The sequence below is a fragment of the Fistularia commersonii genome, chromosome 32, assembly GCF_037954325.1.
Source record: "Fistularia commersonii isolate RoL2024-O1a breed Wild chromosome 32, RoL_Fcom_v1.0, whole genome shotgun sequence".
In the NCBI taxonomy this organism is placed as follows: Eukaryota; Metazoa; Chordata; class Actinopteri; order Syngnathiformes; family Fistulariidae; genus Fistularia; species Fistularia commersonii.
Window position 1 is genome coordinate 8,514,564 of NC_141315.1, and position 25,821 is coordinate 8,540,384.

Sequence of the window (25,821 nt, forward strand, 5' to 3'; positions counted from 1 at the left end):
TTTTGCGCCAACGGAACCACCGACGGGGATCCGAAAGAGCCGCCGACCTGCTGCTACGCTTGGCGCGGGCCCGGGCGTAGTACGCCTCGTAAGATTTCGGTTTCAGTTCCAGTGCCTTGGTAGCGAATTCCTCAGCCATCCCGAAGTCCTGGAGAGACGCGAGAACAAGGCAGGACAGCGCAGAGTGACGAAAAAAAAAAACGAGTTCGAGATTTCGACGCCGTCGGTCGGGAGGACGCCGTGGCGCCGGAAAAAAAAGACCCGTCATATTCGTCCTTCGCGTTCACTCACGTTCATTTTCCTCCGACATCGGGACAGGTTGAGGAAGAGCGAGACTTTGAGCTCCCTGAACGTCTTGAGGTCCTCGCTGAAGCCTTCGCGCGGAAACTTTTTCAGAGCGTACTGGTAACGCTGCGCCGCCTCCTTCACCTTCCCCTTCTGTCACAAAAACACACAAGCAAATCAGAAATCCGGTTTCACCTCCGTTAGCGACGCGGAAGAGACGCGAAAAAAGCCGTCCACCTTGTAGAAGCTGTCCCCCTCCTCGATGAGCTTGCTGAGTAGGATGATCATGATGTCGGGTTTGGAGGTGGCCATGGCCCACGTGGCCGGACCTGGGCGACAAAAGCAAGGGGAGGGCGAAACGCACAAAAAAAAAAAAAAGAGAGAGAGAGACGCAGTGAGAACGACGCACGGGGAATAAGAAGGCGAAGGAGTTTGGGGGCGACCGGGGGCCACGAAACACACGACATTGATAACGGGGGGATGAAAACGACAGCGACACAAGGGTGGTGATGGCGGTGACGGTGGCGGTGGGGGAGAAAAGACGGGCAATCCACTGTGGAGAGAAGATTACAGAGATCTGCTCGGACCGGCGTTCGGTTATCTCGGCCGGACTCTGCGGCGGAGGCGGAGCTGGAGGCGGAGCCTGAGTCAGCCGGCGGGTACGGATTTCTTTTTTTTTTTTTTGGTTTTCCTATTTTTACCGCGGGTTCTCTCGACCGGGCCGAGGCATCGACAGACGGAAGCTCGTCGCGGTTTGAAAATGCCAACCCCGAGCCGTCGTATTATAATTGGCGTTCATTCATTCATTATGTATAACGTTTATCCTGCACCCGTGGGGAGACGATACCAGCTGTCATGGGTGGAGAGGAAGGGCATCGCAGGGTCGCGCGTCATATTAGGAAAAACAATCGTTTGTGATGTTCAAATGGGGGTTATTTCGGGTCTCCGTTGAAGCTCCTGTGCGTTTTTGGACTGCTGGAGGAACCCCGTGGAGCAGGGGGTCCCCTAACTTTTAGACGGGGGGGGGCGGTTTGTAACGAAAAGTGTGACGATCGCAGAGGCGTCTAGTTTAGTTTAGTTTAAAAAAGTTTATTAGGACTTTTTATTATTTTTATTCTTTGTATTATTTAGTTTAGTTTAAAAAGTTTATTAGGACAGTGTACGATTACATTAAGCACAAAGGCAGAGATACCTTTGTACCAGATTGTAGCTCGTAGCTAATTTCTAAACGTAAACATTTATTGTTTACCAGATGGCCACACATCACCAAAAATTAACCCTTTCTGGGGTCTTGCCCGAAAAAAAAAAATTGGAAAATAATAATAACATTATTAATAAATAACGTCTTTGTCTCATCTCTTGACAGATGAGCCTTTTCTTTGAATTGAACAAAAAAATAATAATTTGTCCACTGCAGGTTGAACACCCTGCATTCTGAATCAATTTTCCCCTTACCTAATCTTTTGGCCATTATTCCGTTTATTCCATTTTTCTCTGCACAGACCGCAGAAGGGCAAAATAAAAGGTTACCTTCTATGCACGTATAAGTCACGATGACGTGGCCAGAATGAAGAAAAAAAAAAAAAAAATCATAATTTATCTCTGTTATCGTTCAGGGGCCGGGAAAAATGTGGAAAAAAATTGTAAAAAAAAAACAACAAAATCCGCTTTGCTTAAAATCCGAGTAAGATCGGTAAAAAAATGAAATAAATAAATCGACAAGAAGCTCCAAGTGAAGAGGGAGCGCCCGGCGAGAGCTACGCAAACACGGCAGCGGGAGACTTGTCACCCTTTATCGCCACGACTCCAGCGGATCCGGAAATCGCGGCGGGGTTTTCCCGTCGGCCGGCGCGGCCTCCTAAGATGTCTCCGCCAGGCGTGTAAATAAACATCGCCGTCATCCTTTAAGCGGCAGCTCCTGATGATGTTAAACAGTCTCCGGGAGGGAGGGAGTCACGAATAAATATAAAAACGGAGCTCAGAAGGGGGAAATTCTATTAGTTCGGCGAACGCGAAGCTTTAGAGCTCTAATCCGCCTCTCCCTCGGCCTTAAATCGCTGTATAAATTCATCTTTAACCGCAAAATGGGTGTTAAAGAAACGGCGGGTGAGAAGAAAAACAGCCCAAATCGGGCTCCTGATACCTGATCAATCTATAAATCGGTGCTTAACGTTTGGTCCGGTCCTCCAAAGATGTCCACTCGACGGTGGTTTTAAAAACAGTCAAGCGTATTTATGGAGGGATAAGTGCAAATAAATCAGGAAATGTATTAAGTTAGCGGAGAAGGATGGTGTATTTGAAATGTACGGCAAGAAGGTCCTCCTTGCGGAGTTTCCACGTTCTCCCCGCGTCTGCGTGGGGTTCCACAGAATTCTCCGGGTTCCTCAAACCGTCCCAAAACATGCAGGAGGTTCTACCGGTGTCTAGATGACGTACGAACGAGCATCGAGCGGTTGCATTTTTCTCGATGAATTCTTGTGGAAATCTTCTCGTCTTGGCAACTGGACTCGAATTTCATCCGAGAGGCTTCTTCTGTTCCGGTTTCCAAATATAACCGCCAGGGTTTTGGGCGGGTCTCGGTTATAACGGCCGGCTTGTTGAGTTGATTTGCAGAAACTGGGCCCGAGGGTTTGTTGGAACAAAAGAGCAATTTAGTCAGATGACCTGGATTGGAATGTGAGACGGTAAAGCGAAACAAAGGGGTGAAACCTGTTGGATCACATGAGGTGGACGTTCCCGGGCTGCTTCTGGTGGTGGATCTTTCCTGGTTGTCTGGAGGGTGCAGTAGGTCCAGGTCCCCGGTGCGCAAATCCACCTCGTACGGCGTTGTGAAAAGTTGTGTTTGAGGCCCCCCTTGTTGTCTTATATTAGACATTAGAAGCCTCTCGGATGAGGGGCGAACCGTCTTCAAGTGAAGAAATTCAAGTCCGGTTGCGAAGACAAGAAGATTTCCGCAAGAATTCAGGACATTTCTCTGGACTGCGTGTGCACGAGAGGGCGAACGGTTGCGGTCCGCCTCTCGGCCAATGACAGTTGCGATCGTCTCCAGCAGCCCAGCAGGATAAGTGATACAGATAATTAATGAATGCTATCTTGTATATTATATCTTGGGACAAAATGTATATATATTGTATATATATGCATATATATACCGTAATTTGCGGCCTATAAGCCCCGACTTTTGTCACGCTTTCAACCCTGCGGCTTATGCAATGATGCGGCTGATTTATGCATTTTTTTCCTAAAGGTCGCCAGGGGCGCTCGAGTGAGCCAGGTGGAATAAACGTGTCGAGGAAATTAAGTTTAATGTAACTTTGAGCTTTGTGCATGAATAAAATTAGCATGAACGGACCCTCGTCATGGAAATGGAAGACGACGAAGATGAGGACGGCTCTCAGTGACTTTTACCGGTATGTTTTTTTTTTTTTTAACCAGCCCTGTTACTGTGGCTGTGTTACTGCCGCGTCACAGGCACTGTTTGGAAAGAAAAGCTAAGGTATATTATTAAAACTTTGAAAACTCTTTCTGTGTACCGTCTTTCTTAGTAAATATCTCATGTTTCGATGTGGGCACACGTGGCTCACAGACAGGTGCGGCTTATGTATGTACAAAATGTTTTTCCCTTTTAAAATGTACTGGGTGAGGCTTATAATCAGGTGCGCTCTATAGTCCAGAAATGACGGTATATATGCACATTTTGTCCAGCCCTGGTCAAAAGGTCTACCGACCCTGCAGCTGACCCGGACCCCGACGGGCTCCAAGCGCAGAATGAGGACAATTCTAAAAAACTCATTCTGAATTCCTTTTTTTTTTTTTTTTTTTTTTTTTTTTTTTTTTGTGTGTGAGTAGCGCAACACTCAGGTGCAGAACCCGGTGCAGCTTCGCAGTCCCGTCACACTGTCGCCTCTTCCCGTCCGGAGGCGTTTCCTGTAGTCCCAGCGCGCGGAACGCTAGGACTACAGGAAACGCAGCGTCTCCAACTGACTGGAAAAACCAACCACAGAATTATAACACACGACGGGCCTATTTCAATAATAGGGCACAAAAGCAATCCTTGATGCGTACAAAAACACCACAGAGACGGGGAGAGAAAAAAAAAAAAAGAGCGCGTGTGTGTGTGTGTGTGACGAGAAAACACAGGGCGGGCGTGATGGACAAAAGAAGCAAGCAGGTGAGGGGAAGGGCGTGGGTGGGGAGGTGTGTGTGTGTGTGTGTGTGTGTGAGCTGTTGCAGGCTGTCTCCCGAGTGGGGGCGCCGTTGCTTGCAGGGGATGCGGCCCACTTGCCTAGCTGACTCTCCTCTAGACCAATGAGCGATGCACAGCGGTTTTTTTTCGGATGCATGCACGTCCGCTGAGGTTACCGAAGGTGGTGGACGGGACGGGACGGGACGGGACGGGACGGGACGGGGGGGTCTGGCATGCATCTGTGGGATGGAACACCTGGATGTGACGTCACAGGCTGGAGGCCGGGCATGCCGTCGTTAACCACGGGGGACGTTCGCATCTACCTCTAGGGCAGTCCCGACCGGGTCGCTTGTCAGCGCTAATACCTTTTGCATGTTATTATTTGTCAGTTTGAGACGGGTTTGGGAAGCTAAGCTGGCCTGCCGACACTTAGGACGACACAGACAACACAGAGAGAGGAGATAGAGCTGTCAAAATGCCTGGTGGGGTGAGAAGTCGACAGCCTTGGCTTTACCTCGGGGCCGACTGGGCAGCGTCTGACATCCTGGGGCCGGAGAGAGAGGCAAGGTGGGGGAAAGAGGAGGGAGGAGGAGGTCATGAGCAAAGGGGAGGGATGTGAGCGAGGGGACGGCAGAGACGCCGGAGAAAACAGGGGTGTGGGAGAAAAAAAAAAAAAAAAGAGAGCGAGAAGAGATAGATAGGTGAACAAAGGAGGTGGCGGTTGGAAGGAGGAGAGGTGAGAAAAAGGAACAGAAAAAAAAAAGCAGCAGTGAGAAGCTGGAGATATGTGCTTCGGCAAAGAAAAGAGGAAAAAATAAAACTACCGGAAAGGAAAAAAAAAAACAGCACAAACTCTAATAACTGGTCTCTGAGCAACCGGCGGAGAACGTGACTGGGGAGGGAGCATCGGGACGCCATGACGGAGGGGGGGGGGGGGGGGGAGAAAGAAAGAAAGAAAGAGAAAGAAAGAGGGACAGGGAGGGAGAGAAAGAAAGACAATGCAGCCACAACAGGGGTTTAATAAAAAAAGAAACACGCATCAGAGCCAGAAATAGCCGAGGTGGAGCGGCGTGGTGCAGCGGCGGGGCGGGCGGAGGACGCACGGCAGCTCGATGGACACACAAACCTCGGTCCGACGCTCGTCGCGGCGGATAAAAACAAACGCTGCTCGGTAAAAGGAAGGAGGAGGTCGGAGGGGAGGGGCGGCGAGATCGGGCCCCCGGACGCCGCCGGCCCCGCCCTTACCTATCTTGGCTCCTTTCTTGAGCAGGGCCACCACCACCGACGTGTTCCTGCAGCCCACCGCCCGGTCCAGGGGACGCATGCCGCTGTAGTCTACGTGCTCGATCATGGCGCCGTGGTCCACCAAGAACTGCACCTGAGCGGGCGAAGCGGGGTGAGGGATCGGGGAAAGGCCGCGGCGACTTTTTCTCACGGGTACGATCGCGGATCTGAGTTGGCGTTTGACGGCGACGTGTATTTTTAAACGCCGGCGTTTAAAAATAGTCGCAAGCAACATGAGCGAGCCGCGCGCGCGCGGTGACGACTCGTGAACTTGTCGTTTTGATGATTTTAAAAATTCATTCTGTCTCTGAATGACGTTTAGCCGTAAAGTGTTGCAAAGTGCGCAAGTTTCATTTAGCGGTACATCGTAGCATTTAGCATTTTAGCATATAGATGAAAAAAATCTTTCTCTTCATGGTTAATACACTCAAAATATACTGCTCAAAAAAATAAAGGGAACACTTGAACAACACAATGTAACTCCAAGTCAATCACACTTGTGTGAAATCATAGTGTCCACTCAGGAAGCAACACAGATTCATTTTGACTTGTTTTTAGGACATTACATCAAAGTTGGATCAGCCTGGAGTTTGTATTTACACTTTAATTTTGAGTGTGATTCCTAATCCAGACCTCCATGGGATGATACAATTGATTTCCATTGATCATTTTTGTGGGATTTTGTTGTCAGCACATTCAACTGTGTAAAGCTGTGTAAAGTATTTCATAAGAATATTTCATTCATTTAGATCTAGGATGTGTTTTTTAAGTGTTCCCTTTATTTTTTTGAGCAGTGTATATTGAATATATATGTATAAAATATATTGAAGAAATATGTATTATTTTTATGTTATTATTGTTATTATTATTATTATTATTATTATGAGTGTTTGCAAAAAAACAACAACAACATTTTATTACTCAATATATATTTTTTCTAAATATGAAAATGATCCAAAAATGTTTTAATCCATTATTTGTTCAGGTTTAAGGTTGCTATTTAAAGACATGTGACAAAATCAGGGGGCTGGAACGGATTAATAGCATTTCAATTCATTTTAAAAGGGAAATTGAATGTGATTTACGAGCTAATTGAATCACATTCGACTCGTAAGTCGAGGTATTACCGTATTTAGCTAAACTCCGAATCAGACGGTATTCGGGCAACGTTCAGATCTAGGATGGTGAATCCGAAGCGGTTTTCTTACCACGTCGGAGTCGCCGTAGAAGGCGGCCAGGTCGAGCGGCGTGCGGCCGTTCTTGTCGGCGTGGTCGGTGGCCGCGCCGCTCTCCACCAGGCAGCGGACGACGGGCAGGTGGCCTTTGAGGCAACCCCAGCTCAGAGCCGTCAGGCCCTCCTTGTCCATCAGGGACAGAGACGCCCCTGGGGACCAAACAAAGGGACGCTTTTTTTAAGCTTCCGGATGAAACTGTCGACGACGGCGGCTTCGGTGGCAAACTCTGTTTTCATCTCGTGTTTTGGTGTTTTTTTTTTTTTTTTGCGGCTGTTATAGAAATGACATTGAACTCCGTTCCTCGTCGCGATGGGCCGATGGATGTCGACGCTCTTTCCTACTTTGAAACTTTTAAATCTTATTCAACTGACATCATTTTGATGCTGCTTCTGCAGTTGAAAAAAAAAAAAATCAAAATAATTTTAAACATTTAAAAAAGTTATTTAAAAAATGATTCTGCCTTTTAAACACTTATCAAACAGCAATAATAATAATACATTTTATTTTAGGCATCTTACTCGAAGTAATGTAAAGATTAAGATTAATACATTGTAAAGATAAAGATGAAAAAAAACAACAACTGAGGAATAAACTTCAAAATATACATCATATATACATACACCCGGATTTTAATTTCGATTATATGCTTATCATCAATTTTTGTTGCAATACTAAAATTTTTTATTCTATTCAAAATATACATCATATATAGATAAACCCTATTTTATTCAAAATATACATCATATATAGATAAACCCGGATTTTAATTTCGATTATATGCTTATTATCAATTTTTGTTGCAATACTAAAATTTTTTATTTTATTCAAAATATACATCATATATAGATAAACCCGGATTTAAATTTCGATTATATGCTTATTATCAATTTTTGTTGCAATACTAAAATTTTTTATTTTATTCAAAATATACATCATATATAGATAAACCCGGATTTAAATTTCGATTATATGCTTATTATCAATTTTTGTTGCAATACTAAAATTTTTTATTTTATTCAAAATATACATCATATATAGATAAACCCGGATTTAAATTTCGATTATATGCTTATTATCAATTTTTGTTGCAATACTAAAATTTTTTATTTTATTCAAAATATACATCATATACAGATAAACCCGGATTTAAATTTTGATTATATGCTTATTATCAATTTTTGTTGCAATACTAAAATTTTTTATTTTATTCAAAATATACATCATATATAGATAAACCCGGATTTAAATTTCGATTATATGCTTATTATCAATTTTTGTTGCAATACTAAAATTTTTTATTTTATTCAAAATATACATCATATACAGATAAACCCGGATTTAAATTTCGATTATATGCTTATTATCAATTTTTGTTGCAATACTAAAATTTTTTATTTTATTCAAAATATACATCATATACAGATAAACCCGGATTTAAATTTCGATTATATGCTTATTATCAATTTTTGTTGCAATACTAAAATTTTTCATCTTTATTTTGCTCCCTATCTGGCTTTACTGCAAAACAGCAAAATAAAAATATCATTGCACTGACTTTACATACGACAAGAAACACTTTGAATCTTTGACATGTTGCACGGCCTATCTGATATCGCACAGATCCCGGTAATAAAATTAACATGAAATCATATGAGGACGGATGTTTTCGCCAAAAAAATGTGAATATATTCCACCTTGCGAGAGGAGGAACTCCACCGTCCCCAGGTGACCCTCGGAGGCGGCCATCATCAGAGGGGTGCGACCCTGCTTGTCGGCCAGGTTGACGTCGGCCCCGTGCGTGAGGAGGAGGTCCACGATCTGAAAACGCACGACGACGACACGGTTACAAGGGAAAGGGATGTCTTTGGCGCTCGCCAGGAGACCCGCGGCGGCGACGGCGGCGGCGGCGGCGGCTGACCTGCCAGTGTCCCTGTCGGACGGCGCTGAACAGCGGGACGATGCCTCGCCTGTTGGGCTGGGCCACGGCGGCGCCCTGCTCCAGCAGCAGGCGACACACTTCCAGCTTCCCTCGGCCCGAGGCCGCAGTCAGAGCTGCACACACACACACACACACACACACACACACACACAGACACACACACAATTGGAAAATAAATTCATTTCTGTCGAGCAGAATCCAATTGAGAGAGTGCCTTTATTTAAGGATGTGAAAAGGAAATGTGTTTAGCCAGAAAATATTTAGACGTTCATTAGCCAAAATAAATCACGGAGATCCGACCGGCGCGGCTTGCATTTTTTGCGTGTGGCTGATACTTGCACGTCTTCATTGCACGAGCACGTGTGCGCTCAGACAGAGCCGGCGGGCCCACAATGGGCAGTACAGGCTAATGCTAAGGGCGGCGTGGCTACTGCAGGTTAACACAAAATTGGGGGTAAAAAATAAAAAAATCCCTTTCAATATGATATTAAATTAGATTATTAATTACTACATTATATTAAAACCAGTTGATCATATGAACTCTTAACATAATAATTTCACATTGATTCAATAGTTAATTAATTAGTTGATTAGTTAGTTAATCAAATCAACTAATTATTATTAAAATAAGATAATGCTTGATTGATATTACTAAAATTAGAAAATACCATATAAGTCTCTGCATGCTCTAGGACCTGACCTTGTGTAGTAATTATAATTCATTACTTTCACTTACTATCACTTATTTATAGGATTTGTATTTTGCGGTGAGGGTATTTATGTTGTATTTCAGATTTTTTTTTTTGCATTCTAGCGTGAACATTAGGTGACACTAAACACTAAAAGCAATATCATTCCACTTTTTTTTTTTTGAAAGCACAGGTGAATCGGCGGCGGAGGCTGGGACGCCGTTGAAAATCGCATCCGCGGCGCCACATCTCTGCAGCCAGCGAATACTAAGCTAACTGTCATTCAGGGGGAGAAAGCTATCCCTCCGTCAAACTTCAAAATAGCTTCCTTCCCCGAGCAGTTCTAGTCATGTGTGCTATGTACGTGTCAAAAAAAAATAAATTTTTTTCTTCTTCCAGAAACTGAGAGGAGGAGCCGGAAGGCGGGAGGAGGGAGGTGAGGAGAACCCTCTCGAGACTTCTTCCAAGGATGCAAATGAACTGACATCTTCTCGAGAAAACGCGGTAATTCATATTGGAAATATGAATATCAGTTCTACTACCTCAGTGGTGGAACAAACTTCCGGAAGCAAACAAGACTAGCATCATCTCTCTCAACCTTCAAGAAACAGGTAAAAACGTTTCTCTTTCAGGACTTTTTACTGCGCTGATGCTTGAGCTGCCCCAGATCGGGTTAGGCACCAAGTTAGGCTATGCAGTGTGTGTGTGTGTACGTTTGTGCACCTTTTTTTCAAAAAAAAAAACAAAAAAAAAACCTCACTAACCCAAGTTTACTGTTCTGTATATTTTCTGTGCATCTTGTATTTGCAAGTGTTATTTGCAGTCCTTATGTCCTCTTATGTCTGTCTGCCAAATGTAATGTAATGTAATGTAAAATAATTCCAATGCTGCGTCGCGACGGTATCGCGCTGGCAGTCGACCTCTCAGCCATCCTTTCAGAAACAAGGCGGCCTTCCCTGGGCGGGGACGGCGGAGGAGAATACGACCCGCGTTCGATTGCTTCACGGCTACGATACGGCGCGATCGTGGGATTAGCGGTTTCGGAGCCCCTCCCGTCGGTGTGGTCTACGCTCCGGTGACACCACAGCACCGCCGTCAAGCTTCTGACGCAGCAGCGGCATCGAGCAGACGCGCCAGAGCCATCTCTCAAAGCCGCACTGCAGCGCTCAGCCCCGCTCTGAGAGGAGGGGGGGAAAAAAAAAAAAAAAAACACACGCCTCGTAGATTCCGGGATCGCGTTTGCGCGGGCGCCACGCGATCGGGACGGTTTTTTAATCCCAGAAATCCCCGTGAGAGGGCTCCCACCTGTCTCTCCCCACAGCGTGTCGAAGTTATTGATCTGCGCTCGCTCCACCTCCTCTTCATCCTTCTCGGGCAGGTCCAGCAGGTAGGACACAATCTGACGGGGGGAGAAGATGCAAGGAGACGCGGATCAATGGTCGGGCGGAGATGTTAAAGAGCGATTTCACCCGCGAAGGTCTGATATGAACCGGCGTGTCGTGCTGTTTTTTTTTTTTAAGCCGCCGGAGGGGAGGGGGGTGATTAGTGCACGAGATGGGTGGTTTGATCTGGACGGAGAAGAAAACTGAATCGGCGACTGCGTGACATTTGGAGAGGACGGTCTCTTTTCTATCTGGCGTTAATGTTAGCAAACATTAGCACCGGCGGTTCAACCGCCGTCCACGTGGACAAACACTAGACCAGCACGCTCAGCTCTAAAACATATAGAAATATGCAATTTTTCCAATTTCTTATGATTAATTTGTATTAAATGGCCGTATCGTGGTGCCAGTGAAAGAGTGGACTATGTCTCAGGAGAATGTTGTGATTTGTGTAAAAAACATAAACATAAAAAAGAAAAACTATCAATAAAATAAATTAAAGAATAATAATGATAACATATATTATTATGTATTATATTATAATAATTATTATATATCATATACATATATACACGTGTATATATATGTGATATATGCATATATACATATTTACACATATGTATATTCATATATACACATATACATGTACATATATACCCATGTATACATATGTATTATAGATATACATATACACACATATATATGTATATAAAAACAAATAAACAGGTATGTTAAATAAACACTACAAACTCAAAACAGTAACTATCCCAATTGGAATTTCACCAGCTGAGGACTTTGTGTCGACTGTCAAATCTAACTTTGCTCCAATCGCTGACGGACATCGGAATCGGTTTCGTTTTGTTTTCCTAGCCGTCATTCACACGTTTGGGCAATTCAGGACCTCCAATGTTTTTGGACTGTTGGAGGAAGGCTGGGGAACCTGGGGAACCCCACGCAGACACGGGGAGAACCTGGAGCCTCCACACCAGTGGCCTTCTTGGAAAAACAAGGTCATTGTGGGATTACGTAGACGCTTTGGGATCGGGATGATGCAACACCGAAGAAAAAGATGACAGATGTTGGGTTGCAGCTTTAGGATACCCAAGGATTTATATCTATACCCATATTTATTGATACTGCACTTATGCGCTGCTGCGACAAAAGAATTTCCCCCATGGGGATCAATAAAGTATATCTTATCTTAACAGCGATGCCGTCACAAGCAAAACACGGGATTCGATACGAAGCATAATTTGAGCGTCCGACTGTGGATTAACCCGGACCCTCTCTGAACGCGCAAACACTCCGTGCGCGAGCCGGTACCTCTGTGTAGCCCATGCTGGCGGCGGCGATGAGCGCCTGCTGGACGGCGTGGCTCTTGGTTAGGGTCGCCTGCTGCTGAGCCTGCGGCGACTGCTGCTGCTGCTGCTGGGAGCCCAGGCCCCAGTCGCACTGGATCAGGTACTTCACCACCTCCATGTGGCCCCTCAGGGCCGCGTGGACCAGCGCGCACTGGCCGTTCTTGTCCAGGTGATCCACCTGAGGGTCGCAGAGGCGAGGGTGTGTGTTAGCGGCGGCGTCCGACAGCGCGCTCCGCTAACCGATCTCTATCACCAACCTTCGCTCTCCTCCGACACAGCGCCGTGACGATGGTCATGTGGCCCCCCGCCGCCGCGTAGCCGAGCGGCGTGAGGCCGCTCTCGGAGGCGGCGTCCACCGTGGCGCCGAACTCCAGCAGCAGCGCCACCATGTCCATGTAGCCCAGGTGGGAGTGGATGCAGAGGACGGGGGCGTTGTTCAGCACCTCCGTCCGGTAGTTGACGTTGGCGCCGCCCAGCATCAGTAGTCGACTCACCTGGACACGCGTAAAGGAAAATATTTGTCCGAAAAATAAAAAATAAAAAAAATAGAAAAAAATGGAGGTTGGACGCTTTGGACCGCACATCATCTATTATCTGGGGTAATTTCAGTAAGCAAAATTGGACATGTTGCAAAAATTATATATGCAACAAAATGACTTGTAAAGTTATGTTTAGAAAATTAGAAATAAGCATAAAAATATATCAAGATGCTTCAGAGTGCTGCATACATTTTTCGTCCATTTCTTTTTTTTGCAATAAATCCTGGAAAAAAAAAAAATAGAAAAAAATGGAGGTTTGACGCTTTGGACGGCACATCATCTATTTTATCAGGGGGTAATTTCAGTAAGAAAAATTGGACATGCTGCAAAAATTAAATTTCCGACTTGCAAAGTTATGTTTAGAAAATAAGAAATAAGCATAAAAATATATCAAGATGCTTCAGAGTGCTGCATACATTTTTCGTCCATTTCTTTTTTTGCAATAAATCCTAGAAAAAAAAAAAAAAATAGAAAAAAAATGGAGGTTTGACGCTTTGGACCGCACATCATCTATTATCTGGGGGTAATTTCAGTAAGAAAAATTGGACATGCTGCAAATTTAAATTTCCAACTTGCAAAGTTATGTTTAGAAAATTAGAAATAATCATAAAAATATATCAAGATGCTTCAGAGTGCTGCATACATTTTTCGTCCATGTCTTTCTTTGGAATAAATCCCAGAAAAAAAAAAAACTAACAAAAAAAAAACAAAAAAAAAAACAGGAGTTCCACGGGAGCCGGTCGGAGTAACGTTTTGGATTCGGAGTCCGAACCTTGATGTTGGGAGTGTAGAGGTTCCTCAGAGAAGAAAGTGCGGCCGAGAGGCCTTCCGTGCTGTAGGACACCCACAAACCCTGCAAGATGGACGAGGAAACCCCGACTTTCTTGCTGAGGCCCTTGAAATGAGGAGACGGCGTCGGGTGTAAATATTCATTACTTTGGATTGTGTGTGTGTGTGTGTGTGTGTGTGAGCGGAGAGACAAATAACGGCATACCTTGAAAATATGTGCTTTGAGGATGTGATGGCCCAGCTCGATTGTCTGCTGCCGGTTCAGCTTGTTCTCCTGCCGGGAGAACCAGAAGGCCAGCAGGGTGTGACCGCTCCTGCAGGGACGGGGGGGTTAGAACCCGTCAGAATACGGGAGACGTTTCATTGTGGCGGCGGCGGCGGCGGCGGCGCAGCTGGCGCCGTCTGTATTAATTATAGCGGAGGAAATCAAATGATCCGCTCGAAAATAACACATTACTCATCTCCGAAACGCAGACGGAGCCGTGACTAACGATTTCTATTTATGCGAGACGGCCGGTGGTCTTATAGGTACAGTTCTGGGCGATAAATATAGCGGCGGGGAAGGTATCAGAGGGTTCACGCCGCGCTCTTGTTTGTGTGGCAACAGAACCGAGCGCTAAGTAACTACTCGTCTGCGTTTCGACGGCAATAAACTACTTTCTCATCCAAATGAGTTTTCTTTCATCAGAACTTAATGCGTAATATAAAATGGCAGGGGGGATAAAAAATAGCGAGAAATTATTCTTACATTAGGAAGAAAATACGAGAGGCAGCGGTACATTACTTAAAAGTTGTCGGGAAGAAATAAGTCAGATCTATCCGAAGGAATTAGAAATAAATGACCAACAAATCGGAAATATGATATACAATATATCCTAATAGTAACATTAATAATACTTTTTATTTGAGGTGCCTTGTTGGATACTCAAAGACACCATGCAGACATACACATGGAGACAAAATACAGATTTTAAAGAATTTTAAAGTTTAAAAAATTAAAAGAATAAAGTGGAAAAAATTGTAAAAAAACAACATATATACAAGACTGTCTCAGAAAATTAGAGTATAGGGATAAAAGTCCTTTATCTTCTGTAATGCAATTAAAAAAACAAAAAAAATTACTTTTTCTTGATATTCCAATATTTTGAGATAGGATTTTTGAGTTTTCTTAAGATATAACCCATAATCAGCAACATTAAAATAATAAAAGGCTTGCAATATTCCAGTTGATTTGTCAGGAATCCAGAATGTATGACATTTTTGTTTTTGTCATTGCATTACAGAAGATACAGAACTTTATCACAATATTCTAATTTTCTGAGACAGTCCGGTATATATACATATACACGTATATAAATATAAACACATCCATACACATATAGATTAATAAAAGTTATAAATAAATATAATACATAAAAGACAGAGCAGTTGCTGTCAGATGCACATACACACAAATACGCTATCACACACAAACACACATATATATTTATATGTATCGCGAAACTGAGTATGTCTTCAAGATCTTTTCAGTGATCTATGAATCTAATCTATGAGCAACATGATGCTGAACGCAGGATGCTGATTTGGAGACCCCCCCCCCCCCCGCCGGCGGGCGTCTGACCCTCACCTGGGGTCGCACAGGAACTTGGTCTTCTCGCCTTCCTCCCGCCATATCAGCCACTCCCGGAAGGACGGGTGGACAAACATGCGCGTGCCGTCCCTCCTCTTCACCAGGAAGACCGACAGGTTGTCAACGCGCTGCTGGAAGTCCTCCCAGTCCAGCGTGCCCTGCAGGGACACACACACACACACGCACACGCTCTTACTGATTTATTTATTTGTCTATTTCTTTCTACATCTGTGACAAATTTCTATTTTATGCAAATGTAACAGACAATAAAGTAGTCGGTGTCAAACTGTTTTCCCCGGACTGACTATTACGTGGGTGTTGAACTGGAAAGCTACTTTTGGCAAAAAAAGGGAGGTTGTTTTATTTTTAATTTTTTTTTTTTTTTTTGCTTTTATTTTTTTATTATTATGATTTATTTTTTAAATGCTGAGGAAAAAAAAAAAAATCAAAATATTTATCCAAAATCACCACGGAAGGAATGGAAAAAAAAAAACACTATTTTCTGACCGGTGGGATAAAATGGGACTGGGTTTTATTTTTGGCAGGAAAAGTGGATTCCATGCGATATACCTAAAAACAAAAACAACAACAAAAAAAAAACAAGTGCAATATTTCATTTCACTGTGCAATATTCAGAACTGTGCAATATTTCATTTCCTAACAGCTACACTACAATTTTTCCTTTTATCATACTATTGTGCACTCCTTACCTCACTTATTACTAAGAAACTTATAGTTTTATCACTTGTTTACTAAGACACTTTATAGTTTATAGTTTATTTTTATTTCTAATTCTACCTTTTCTTTTTATTATTTATTACTGTTATATTTTCTGTAACTCTGGCACAACAATTTCCTTCGGGATTGATAAAGTTGTTCTTATCTTATCTTATCTTATCTTATATTAAATTAAATAATTACAAACGTAAGGAAAGACGCCGATAAACTAAACTAATAACATGCAGATTTAATGACGGTTGCTCGTCAAATCCACATGCCCGCAGCTCGCCGTCCATTCTGGGGGGAAAAAAAATGTCGTCGGATTGAAAAAGAGCAAGCGACTCCAGCCGAGCTTTAGACGGGACTTTGTTTTCTTCCCAAAACCAAACAAAAACTCAGCCATTTGTAACGTAGCTCTCCGACGGAGGGGGAACATGTGTATTAACGATCGCGTCATCAGCATATAAATGCATTTTGAGCCTGAATATCTGTAAATCAATGTATCAAAATGATAAATTAGAGAACAACATAGATGGGCTGAACCTCGGGGAACCCCGGGGGACCCATATTTTCCCGACCCGAGTAAATCAGATTTGGCAAAAACGCGGCGTTTGCTTAGCATAATGAACGTCGGAGCCATCACGCCGCCTGAGGAGCGACGCCGGCACCCCGGCTGCTGCTCAGCGCTCGTTCTGAAAAACGCGATAATTACAACACGCCGCGTCCCCGTCTGTTATTTTTCCTAATATTTCTCTTTGACGACCGCCGACGGCGTCCATTATCACGCGGCGGCGGCGGCGGCGGCGGCGGATGCTACGAAACCTTTCAAGCGCCGTCAGCTTCGGCGCGTCTCACCTGGAGCGAGCCGGCGTTGATGGCCTGGTAGATCTGCTCGTCGGTCAGCGGGTGGAGCGACGCCACGGCAACGTTGAGCAGCGGCAGCGCTCGCTCGAAGGACGACTGCGTGGGGAAGCGCATGTTGCACTGCAGCAGGTAGACTTCCGCCAGGTTGACCGGAACAACCTTGAGGGACGGCAGAAGAACTGAATAGCCTCGACGCTCTCCTGAGATACCGACGTTCCCCGTCCATCTCCGAACCTTATAGCTGGAGCTTTTGAGGACAAGGTAGCCCTTCTCGATGAGGTCAAAGGTGAGCTTGAGGTACAGGTAGGAGCCCTGGCTCAGGGCCTTGAGGTGGGTGCTGAGCTTCCCGAAGGTGGTGTTGTCCATCTTGCCGTTGAGGGAGATGTTGTTCTGGATCTCCGGGCTGCTGTGGATGCGGTGCAGGATGTAGCCCTGCAGGTCCTGGTCGATGGCGTCGTTCTCCTCCAGGCTGTCCAGGGATATGCGGTGGAACGGCAGCGCGTTGGTGATTTCCTAAAGAGATGCAGGGGGGGGGAATAAAAATACGGCGATATTATCAGGACCGTCTCTGAAAATTAGAATATTGTGATAAGAGTTCTTTATCTTCTGTAATGCAATTAAAAAAAAACAAAAATTACTTTTCATGATATTCTAATATTCTCAGATTTTTGAGTTTTCTTAAGATGTAAGCGATAATCAGCAATATTAAAATAATAAAAGTCTTGCAATATTTCAGTTGATTTGTGATGAATCCAGAATGTATGACATTTTTTGTTTTTGTCATTGCATTACAGAAGATAAAGAACTTTATCGCAATATTCTAATTTTCTTAGACAGTCCTATATGTGCTGAAATGTAAATCCAAGTGTACGTACATACGATGGATATTTTGTAGTTATTTATCAGCGTTGCTTCTTTTAAATCTTTATTTCGTGTCTATGTATTCTGTTCAAATAAATAAAGGGAACATTTAAAAAACACAATGTGACTCCAAGTCAATCACACTTGAAATCAAACTTTGTCTTCATTTTGACTTGTTTTAAAGACATTATATCAGCCTGGAGTGTGTTTTTCCACTTCCAAATCCAGACCTCCAAATCCAGACCCCTTGTCAGCACATTCAACTATGTAAAGAAAAAAGTCTTTTATAAGAATATTTCATTCATTCACATCTAGAATGTGTTATTTTAGTGTTCCCTTTATTTTTTTGAGCAGTGTATTATGAATAATAACGTCATTTTTTTCTCAGAATGGGGATCTTCTCTGTGATTTTAGGGATTTGTTAGTTTAGTGTGTTTGTTTCTGTCATTCCGATGTAAATAAACAACAGAATATTCACTTGAGATTAAACATAAATACACAGGAAAACACGTAATTCGTAATTTATGAAATTCATATAATAATCCAAAAACAAGGTCGGTTGACGGTCACGTTAAAAAAAGAAGAATCCTGTCTAAAATCATCAAATGTGAGGATAAAAAAACAAACAAACAATGTTTTGGCATCTTTTCTGAGATTTTAGGGTCTAGTTACTTTTTTGAGTTGATTTTTTCCATTCCAACATAAATAAACAACAATATATTCATATGAGATTGAACATAAATACACAAGAAAACAGTAATTTGTGTAAAAAATCCAAAAACAAGGTAGGTTCACAGCAACGTTAAAAAAAGAAGAACCCTGTCTAAAACTGTCAAATGTGAGGATTAAAAAAAACAACAAAAAACAATATTTTTGCGTCTTTTTTGTGATTTTAGCAGTGTATTATGAACAATAACGTCAGTTTTTTCTCGGAACGGGGTTTCTTTTCTGTGATTTTAGGGATTAGTTACTTTAGTGAGTTGATTTTGGTCTTTCCAACATAAATAAACAACAATATATTCACATGAGATTGAACATAAATACACAAGAACACAGTAATTCACATAAAAACAAGGTCGGTTGACTACACAGTGTTAAAAAAAAAAAAAAAAAAAACCCATCCAAAACACACGACAGCCTTTTCCAAATTAATTTTGAGTGTGACTCCAAATCCAGACCTCCACGGGTTCATACATTTGACTTCCATTTAACATTTTTGTGTGCTTTTCTTGTCAGCGCGTTCAACTACGTAAATTTTTTGGAGCAGCGTATATCGATAAGATTTTGGAATCTAGAAGGGCGAAGGGAAGGCGAGGCGGGCGGGGGCACCTGCAGGGTGGTCCTGACCGTGACCACCAGTTTGAGCCAGGGAGGAAACCTGCTGATGGTTTTGGTGAGGAAGGACACGATGGTGTCGCCGTAGTCCGGCTTGTGGAACTCGGCCTCGTTCAGCCCGTCGATCAGGACGATCAGGTCCTCCTCGGAGTTGATCTTCCTCTCTGAAAAACACATTTTGTTTTTCTTTACTGCGCTTTATCCTGTGGCTCGGATCATTTTGAGCTTTTAAGCAAATCGCATCGGTTTTGCACTTTGCAAATTGCACAAATGGTGCACTTTATTGCGGAGAGCAAAACTGTTCATTTTTTTAGAAATGCAAAAAAAAAACAAAACCCTTTTGATTCAGATCAAATCCATCAAACTACCGTATTTTCCTTACCATAAGGTGCACCGTATTATAAGGCGCACCTTCAATGAATGGCCTATTTTTTCTTAAAATTTCATATATAAGCCGCACCCTATTATAAGGCGCATAGCATAGAAGCTATTGTAGTGGCTGGAGTTGCGTTATGCATCCACTAAATGGAGCTGCGCTAAAGGGAATGTCAACAATACAGTCAGATAAGTCAGTCAAATTTATTAATAGAATACAAACCAATGTTCCGACAACTCTGTTCACTCCCAAAACAAGTTAGTGCGCTCACAAGACGGTACCGTACGCGTCTGAAAACAATGTATTTCCAACTCCATTTGTCATAGTTCAAAACGTTTCATAAAATAAAAGCACCGAGAAAGACCGCCTCTAAATTCATCGATGTTGAGGTGCCAAGGTGCCATTTTGGGGTCTTTATACACACACAAGTGTCTTGGGACCGGAATTCCCTTTTACCGTTTTTACCGCTGCAACATCAGCGACGCACACACACACACACACACACACACACACACACAAATGGAAATGAAAATACACGCTTCGCGCAGTCATGTATCCCAGCATGCACCACATGCTACTTCTTCTGCAGGAGTAAATGGAGTCAGCGGGTGCTTCCTGTGGTTGCGGGACCTCTTATATTGATCCGCATATAAGGCGCACCTGATTATAAGGCGCACTGTCGATTTTTGGGGAAAATTAAAGGCTTTTGGGTGCGGAAAATACGGTACTTCACCTTTGTAAAGTGCGTCGAGGGGCTCGAGCACGCCCCTCCTGAAGGAAGCCAGGGGGTCCTGGACGCAGGAGCGCAGACTCAGGACGCTCTGCAGGTGCGGCTCCCTCAAAAGCTGGTCCCTGTAGGCCACCAGGTGTGGCGAGCGGCACAGCAGCGCCGCCACGTTGTGCACAAACTCCGGCACCAGGCAGGTGTAGGCGTTGTCGGCCTGGCAGTAGTGGTACGCCACCACCTGGAAGGGGACAATGAGCTCAGATCGTCATCTTGTCCGAGCGTCCGGCGAGCATCTGAATGTCAAATCTTTGCTTGCGGCAGACAAAAAAAAAAAAAAGAAAAAGAAAAATGACAATCGTAACGCTAATTATGACGGCGGCGATGGAATGAAGGGGGGGTTTTAAAACAAAAGGGGTGAAGATGGGAGCCAGCTCAATTATTAATGCGCGGAGTTAACACGATCTAATAGGCTGGCAGGGAAATGGCTTTCTGGAGGTATTAATATTTCATAAGGCTCCCTGGCAAAGTTGTTTTTTCTTTTTTAAACACATCTGCATAATGCATCAGGCCGGGGAAGGGGACGCAGATGGCTAAGCAGCGGGGGGAAGGGGCTTCGGGGTGGAGAGGAGGGGGGCACATTCGCGCGGTATATCGATTTTTATTTCAGATTTGCGTGATTTGTACAAAAATATTTCTCTTTGCCGAATTAACCTTGGAGTTATAAGAGGAAAAAAAATCTAATTTCTGTGAATTTTGCACTCTTTTTTTTTTTCTTTTGATGATGTTAAAAGAGAGAGAACAATTGAAATGCGACGCCTCGCCTGCTTACGACCTGAAAAAAAGAAGTTTCTTCCCCAAATCGGGGTCGGATTCAAACGCGAAAGCGACTGATCGGCGTCGTGATTTGCTGACGCCGGCGTGTTTTGACCCTGCAAGACCACCGCAGGGGTGCATTCATTCAACAGTGGAAACATCACTGTGTCATATTTGTGTGTGTGTGTGTGCCCTCAAATACTTTTGGTTCATTTAACAGTGCTAAAAAACTTGATATTTTTACGAGGTGATAAGAAACTCTACTTGAGCACATTTCAGATTCATAGCTTGTTGTTTTCTTCATCACTAGTTCATAAACATCACGCTGTGTGTGTGTGTGTGTGTGTGTGTGTGTGCGGGGTGAGTCATCCAATTTTTCTTTTGGGTTTCTGGCTGAGTGTCGGGACTCCTGCTTTTCATACTGATGTATGTAGAGCTAAAAATAAAAGGGAAATAAAACCCCTCGACACGACGCTTGGTTATTTCACCAGTGAAAACCAAAGTGGGGAAAATAAGAAAAAGGCGTGGTTGAGTTTTCTTGCTTTTTACAACGGCTAATGTTGAAATGTAAACACTTGAAAACCGCGTTTAATAATTTCCTGTGGAAATTCTCATATAAGGAGTTGTATTTATTAAACAACCAAAAAAATCTGCACCTGATTAAACAACAAATGGGATTTTACATTTTAGCCAGACAGGGGGAGACCTGGAATTGTTAGGAAATATATGAAAAATAAAAAAATTAGAATTTTTTGTCATACAAAAAAAAAAAATTCAAATTTTTTTTTTTTTTTTTAGCATGACAAAAAAAATTCTGATTTTTTTCCTGTAATATCAAAAAAAAAAAAATCCACAATGTCACAATTATTGACGGTTTGTAAATATGTATAAACGAGTGTATGTTCTACCTGTGACGCCAGCCTCCTCATTGCTTCTTCCTGACGCCGTCTCATTTCGGGGGTCCCGGGGCAGCTGCCTCCGCCCAGGGTGCCGTGGGTGGGCTGGGGCTGCGTGAGCGGCAGTCCCTCCCCGTCTGGACACAAGACGGCGGGAAGGTTAGCGCGCCCGACCCCAGCGGTTGTGAAGAATCAAATAAAAAGCGTGTTTTTTTTTCTTTTTTTATCACATCGTGATCATTTTTTGCCTACGTTTGGGGGAGGCCTGCGGGCTGTCCGAGGCGATCTGCCTCATGCGGGTGCCGTGGCAGCTGAGCGCCACCAGACGCGACACGATGGCCGTCTTGCCGAAGCCGATGTTGCCGACGACCACCACGCCGCGGTTGTTGCCGGAGTTTGGGCCGTTGAGGTGGCCGTCGATCTCCTGGAAGAGCCACTCGCGGCCGGTGAAGACCGAGTCCATGGTGATGCTGGGCACCTCGAACAGCAGCGGCTTGAGGGCGATGTCTTGAGGCCGATACGGGGCGAAACGCACTGCGGGGTCACCCAACACAAGACCAGGGATTAATCCAGGAAGTGTGTGTGTGTGTGTGTGTGTGTGTGTCACCCTGCTTGCATGCATGGGATTAATAGGAAATCCATATATAAGATAAGATAAGATAAGATAAGATAAGATACAAACAACTTTATTAATCCCGAAGGAAATTGTTGTGCCAGAGTTACAGGAAATATAACAGTAAAAAATAATAAAAAGAAAAAGGCAGAATTAGAAATAAAAATAAACTATAAAGTGTCTCAGTGAAACTATAAAGTGTCTTAGTAAACAAGTGATAAAACTATAAGTGTCTTAGTAACAAGTGAGGTAAGGAGTGCACAATAGTAGGATGAAAGGAAAAATTGTAGTGTAGCTGTTATGAAATGAAATATTGCACAGTTCTGAAATATTCACAGGTTCTTGGAATAGGATTGTATCTTTTCTATTTTTTGTTTTATTCTTATTGCTATTGTCACTCTGTTTATGTCATTGTTTAGTTTTGGTTGTTTACTTTCACCCTCACTGTCTTCCTTGTTTTCTCTACTGTCTATTTATTTCTGGATGTCTTTTGGTTTTTCTAATTGTCTCCTAACCGTCTCTCGGTTTCTATTTACATTCATATTTATTTGACACTTTGAATCTGTTATGCTGCTGCGACAAAAGAATTTCCCCTATGGGGATAAATAAAGTTTATCTTATATTATCTTTATCTATTTCGGGTGGAAAATCCACAATTTGAGTCAACGACAAACACATGTTACATTATTTTATGGGTGTTTTAATGGCTGGGTATTTCTAACCTGAATTTTTTGGGATAATTGAAAATAATTTGAAAACAAAAATCCACCCCCTTGGTCATTTTCTGATGATTTTCACAACAATTTTCACCAAAGTCCTTAATAATTTTTCTTACATTTTTTTTTTTTTTTTTTTAAAGTTGTGTTTTGGCATTTTAAAATTGTAGTTTTCCGAAATCCCGCGATGCAAAAAACTCCCCGTCACGGCTCGGCCATGAGGCGATCCTACTCATTTAATCCCAACTGGTCAGACTCTTAAAAAAAAAAAAGTAATCTGCATTTGCATTCATGATGAGATTATATCCTTTTATTCACATTAAACACGGGATTACGGCGCGACTGCCGCAGCGTGACGACCCCCGTGCGCTTTGCACCATTATTTCCTCTGCAAATAACCAAACGTGGAGCCGATCTGCAGAGCGCGGAGGGGCGAAATCAGCTTCGCCCGCCGCCGACTGACGCTTTTCCCTCACTAGAGGGAGTCATTAAACTAAATTCCTCCGGAGCGTCTCGTCTCTTCTCTGAAATGACTTCAGAGGATGCGCGGTGAATACGGCATCCAAAGACGACTGAATAAATAAATCTTTTTTTTTTTTTTTTTTTTTTTTTAAATCCAAGCGACGGATTCGGGGTGTTTAAAGATGAAAATAGCAGAAATAAAAGGGAATTTTTTTAAATGTTACACCGGCGTGCGGACGGTTGGGGGTTCCTGCAGAGGGAGGGGGTCCGAAACGTGCAGCCTGATGCAAAGTAAAGGGAACTTACGTGACTGGGACTGCCAGGCATGGCTGTTATTAGCGGAAGCTGAGACGGACGGCAAACCAAAGACAGGCCGACAGAGAAAGAGAGAGAGAGGGAAGGGTGGAGAGAAAAGAAAAGGCGGTGAGGACATGAACAGCAGCAGCAGCAGCAGCAGCAGCAGAGCAGAGCCGGGGGGGAATTAAAAGAAGAAAAAAAAAAATAACCAGAAGACAAAGAGCAAGCGGCAAATAATTGGCGATTCGTGATGTCGGGGAAGAGGGGTTGGGATAATCAGAATGATAACAACAATAATAATAAGAAACTTTCTTGCTCTTTTGTCATCCCCGTGGCGAGCTCGGGGAGATGGCGGCAGCTGGGAGGGGGGGGGAGTGGGGTCGCGACCTCCAGCGAACAAGACGGGAGTCAAACCGGCTCTTGTTTGTTTTTTTTCCGGAGGGGGAAAAAAAAAAAATCGCATTCCCCTTTGGGAGAGAGGGTAAAAATATTCATCAAAAATTAAAAAAAATGTAAATATTCTGTATAAACATTTAAGCATATACTTTAATTGTGTTTGAAAAATATTTTAGGATTTAAAAAATATGCACAAACATATATATATATTATTCAATATTAAATATTTCTAATATCTTTTTTGATTTTTTTTTTTTTTTTTTTTTAAACGCCATTTCCCGAAAGAAACTGAGCTAGATTTACTGGAAATAAGTGAATTAATATACATGTCACACATGCCTACACTGCCACACAGCGGAAAGGAAACAGACTCCGATCGGAACGCCACCTGAAATGTAATGGTTTTGGCTTGAGTAATCCTACGAGGGTAATCGGATTACTGACGACTCTCTTCTTGAGGTTAAAACATAGCTGTTGAATCCAAACAGCCACTTCAGAGCGGCTTGAGAAAAGCATCATCCAAAAAATCATTACAAAGGGGTGCTAATTGAGGCGCGTAAGGGGGGGCCGAGTGCACGGCGAGGTTTCACAATGTGGATTTAGAGGCAGATATAAAATTCTATTAAAAATGAAAAAAAAAAAAAAAAAAAAAAATGCAGCAGTACTTTTCACTTTTGTAATTCAGTCTCTGTAGGATGCTGGACCTGTGTTCCCACACACACACACACACACACACACACACACACACACACACACGCAGGCTCAGAGAGACTTTTGAGTCTGATGTAACAACCATCCGTCGGAGTGTCACACGCTGAAAGAATGGATCTGATGCAACGGCGGTGATGGCGGCGCTCAGAGTCCCCGGCGCCGTCATCACGTCCGACGTGAGAGGCTCCACACCCGGGGCTGCTCTCTAATCCAATTAACTCCAGTATATGTGTGTGTGTGCGTGTGTGTGTTGTTCTACGCCAAACACGCCTGTAAAACTCCTTCCGTCCTGGTGGAATAACTGAACGCCGCAGGAAACCATTTAGTTTGGTCTCGGGTACTTCCAGGGAAACATGGCCGCCGCGCCGCAAACAGGGTTGTCGCCGGCGTCGAGAGCAAATGTTCCCGAACGGACGGACGGACGGACGGACAGACGGCTCGTAATCGCGGCGGCGGGATGACACCCGCTCGCAGCTTGGCGGGTTTTAATTATTCACCAGGTGAGGATGACTCAGAAGCTGAGCGGCGAGGGAGGCCACGGATCATGTGAGGACAGACGGGGCATTTCTGATGGCTGAGGTGCGAGTTTATTTATTTTATTTATTCATTTATTTTAAATCTGCACAATTATCCCTACATTTACGCACGAGCTGAAAGCAGCGTGACGAATATGCGTGTTTTTGTTGTTTTTTTTTTTTTCCTAAACCGTCACGAT

General features: G+C 43.5%; 1 protein-coding gene across 12 annotated transcripts in view; it reads right to left on the reverse strand.

The window, feature by feature from the left end:
• tanc2b (tetratricopeptide repeat, ankyrin repeat and coiled-coil containing 2b) overlaps positions 1-25,821 on the reverse strand; it is a 180,379-nt gene that overhangs the window by 4,519 nt on the left and 150,039 nt on the right. For 8 of the 12 annotated variants that reach the window (XM_086139432.1, XM_086139436.1, XM_086139437.1 and 5 more), the window contains 21 exons: positions 24,009-24,047; positions 22,164-22,445; positions 21,924-22,048; positions 20,209-20,440; positions 19,094-19,263; positions 17,138-17,416; positions 16,895-17,062; positions 15,317-15,477; positions 13,895-14,003; positions 13,673-13,795; positions 12,619-12,855; positions 12,324-12,539; positions 10,924-11,017; positions 8,909-9,042; positions 8,685-8,808; positions 6,964-7,139; positions 5,717-5,849; positions 4,986-5,015; positions 523-614; positions 292-438; positions 48-148 (listed from right to left, as the gene is read on the reverse strand). In XM_086139432.1, the coding sequence (XP_085995558.1) occupies positions 48-148; positions 292-438; positions 523-614; positions 4,986-5,015; positions 5,717-5,849; positions 6,964-7,139; positions 8,685-8,808; positions 8,909-9,042; positions 10,924-11,017; positions 12,324-12,539; positions 12,619-12,855; positions 13,673-13,795; positions 13,895-14,003; positions 15,317-15,477; positions 16,895-17,062; positions 17,138-17,416; positions 19,094-19,263; positions 20,209-20,440; positions 21,924-22,048; positions 22,164-22,445; positions 24,009-24,047 (3,172 nt within the window). The remainder of the gene's footprint in view (positions 1-47; positions 149-291; positions 439-522; positions 615-4,985; positions 5,016-5,716; positions 5,850-6,963; positions 7,140-8,684; positions 8,809-8,908; positions 9,043-10,923; positions 11,018-12,323; positions 12,540-12,618; positions 12,856-13,672; positions 13,796-13,894; positions 14,004-15,316; positions 15,478-16,894; positions 17,063-17,137; positions 17,417-19,093; positions 19,264-20,208; positions 20,441-21,923; positions 22,049-22,163; positions 22,446-24,008; positions 24,048-25,821) is intronic. The other 4 variants (XM_086139433.1, XM_086139440.1, XM_086139434.1 and 1 more) reach the window with 3 other exon arrangements.